Source organism: Cyprinodon variegatus, unplaced genomic scaffold (genome assembly GCF_000732505.1).
Source record: "Cyprinodon variegatus isolate N-32 unplaced genomic scaffold, C_variegatus-1.0 Scaffold1020, whole genome shotgun sequence".
Classification (NCBI taxonomy): domain Eukaryota; kingdom Metazoa; phylum Chordata; class Actinopteri; order Cyprinodontiformes; family Cyprinodontidae; genus Cyprinodon; species Cyprinodon variegatus.
The window spans coordinates 96542-98879 of NW_015151473.1; the positions used below are offsets into that span (position 1 = coordinate 96542).

The 2338-nt window shown below is 47.6% G+C and overlaps 1 protein-coding gene across 1 annotated transcript in view; it reads left to right on the forward strand.

Moving 5' to 3' along the window:
- LOC107100856 (serine/threonine-protein phosphatase 2B catalytic subunit gamma isoform-like) overlaps positions 1-1378 on the forward strand; it is a 49689-nt gene extending 48311 nt beyond the window's left edge. The window contains exon 13 of the mRNA XM_015399516.1: positions 634-1378. Coding sequence (XP_015255002.1) covers positions 634-821 — 188 coding nt within the window. The 3' untranslated portion in view covers positions 822-1378. The remainder of the gene's footprint in view (positions 1-633) is intronic.
- The last annotated feature ends 960 nt before the right edge of the window (positions 1379-2338 follow it).

Here is a 2338-nt window from a genome sequence, read left to right on the forward strand (position 1 = left end):
TGGTTCTTGAGTGTGGTTCTCGAGTGTGGTTCTGGCTGGTTCTTGAGTGGTTCTCGAGTGTGGTTCTGGCTGGTTCTTGAGTGGTTCTCGAGTGTGGTTCTGGCTGGTTCTTGAGTTGTTCTCGAGTGTGGTTCTGGCTGGTTCTTGAGTTGTTCTCGAGTGTGGTTCTGGCTGGTTCTCGAGTGTGGTTCTGGCTGGTTCTTAAGTGGTTCTCGAGTGTGGTTCTGGCTGGTTCTTGAGTGGTTCTTGAGTGGTTCTCGAGTGTGGTTCTGGCTGGTTCTTGAGTGGTGCTTGAGTGTGGTTCTGGCTGGTCCTTGAGTGTGGTGTTTGAGTGTGGTTCTGGCTGGTTCTCGAGTGTGGTTCTGGCTGGTTCTTGAGTGGTTCTTGAGTGTGGTGCTGGAGTGTGGTTCTGGCTGGTTCTTGAGTGGTTCTTGAGTGTGGTTCTGGCTGGTTCTTGAGTGGTTCTTGAGCGTGGTTCTGGCTGGTTCTTGAGTGTGGTTCTTGAGTGGTTCTGGCTGGTTCTTGAGTGGTTCTGGCTGGTTCTTGAGTGCGGTGCCTGAGTGCGGTTGCTGACTCTGGTTGTGATTGGGGTTCTGTTGGTTCCGACTCTAACGGCCTCCTTTGTCCCTGCAGCCATTCAAGGCTTCAATCCGCAGCATAAGATCCAGAGCTTCGAGGAGGCGCGGGGGCTGGACCTGATCAACGAGAGGATGCCCCCCCGCCGCGACAGCAAGCAGCACGAAGGCCCCCCCTCCCTCAACAACCTGCCCGCCGGCACCGGGCCCCCAGACAAGAACGGCACCAGCGCCCAGCAGGCCTAGCTCCTCTCTGGCTTCTCTTCCTCTCCTCTGTCCTTCCTCGCTTCCTTTTCCTCGGCCTCCATCCTCCCGTCAGAGCTGGGGGGAGGGGGGGCGGAGTCAGTCCGGTCTGAGTGCTTATTTATTTTCTCATGGAGTAAATATCAGAGTACGGAGACGGAACCGAGGAAATCTCGACCAGGACTGGATGCTTGCTGGCCCCAACGGCACACCTCTGGGCCGGCCGTCTGTCTTTGCTTTTTTTTTCTTTTTTTATACCATTGGGGAAGAAGTGATGCTCATTCAGATGCTGTATTTGTCTGCGACGCGCACACACACACACACACACACACACACACACACACACACACACATTCATCCATTGTTTCTATGCCAACAATAGTGTGACTGAGCTCTGTAGAGCGAGTATTGACATTTATACTGTATATGGATGTTTTAACTTCCTGCTTTTCAATGTGATGGGTTTTTGTTGTTTACTTTTTTACAGCACACAAAAAGATTAAGGGGGGGGGGGTTCCTGGAGCTCCCCCCTAATTTAAGGAGGTGGAATGATAAAGACTGAAAAAAAGCCCTGATTATTAGAGGCTTTTATTCAGACTTTTCCCTGGTTGGCGCCCTGCATGGGTTTCCACTCCTCCTCCAGTTTCTGCTAAACCGACAGAAACTTTTCCAGGAAGGTGTTCTGTATCACAATAAATTGTTCCCAATTAAACCTTTAGCTTAAAATTTCCAAACAATCCTGGAAAAACTGTTAAGTATCCAAAGATGTTTAATTGCTCATTAAAATCTAAAAGCAAAAAAGTGTAAAAATATTAGAAAACCAAAGATGGAATAAAGAGCTTTATTCCTCTCTGAGGCTGAACCATCTAAATAAAGCAGATCCTGAAGGAGCGATCGGTCCAGCAGTGACGACTTTAATGAAACCTGCTGGTCCTCCAGCTCAGAGCTTTAATTGGCAAAACAAAACAGTTTACCAATGAATTGACTTGAGAAGCAGGGTTTAGTCCAGACTTGGCAGTTGGACGGGCCTCAGAACATCTCACAGGTTGTGGGTTTGTTTTTCTTTACAGATACATTTTCATGCTCTTTTTTTTTCTTTCTTGTTTTGTTGTTTATGTTCTGCAAGGCCTCTCATTCATGTAGACGTTTCACTCCATTCAATAAAAAAAAAAAAAACAGAAAAACTCCTCCTGCTATGAGTGTGTCAATCCTTTCCCACCTTGGTGTCATTTAGCAACACAGCATCTCTGCCTCACAAAGGTCAAGGGGGTGGGGGACCGAATCTGAAACCATGGCAACCACATATATCTGTGTTCAGAGACCAAATGAAAGGCCTGAACCATGAATCAGAATTACCCACAGATCTGTATTTATTCACTGGATTGCTGATAGCTAAAAAAAGTGAGTAAAAATGCCTCCCAGTGTAGAATTTGGCTGCAAAAACCAGCAGTTTTCTGTCCACAGGAAGACATTCCACAGGTAATTTCCCAGGCCCCGTCCACACGAAGTCAAAACGAACA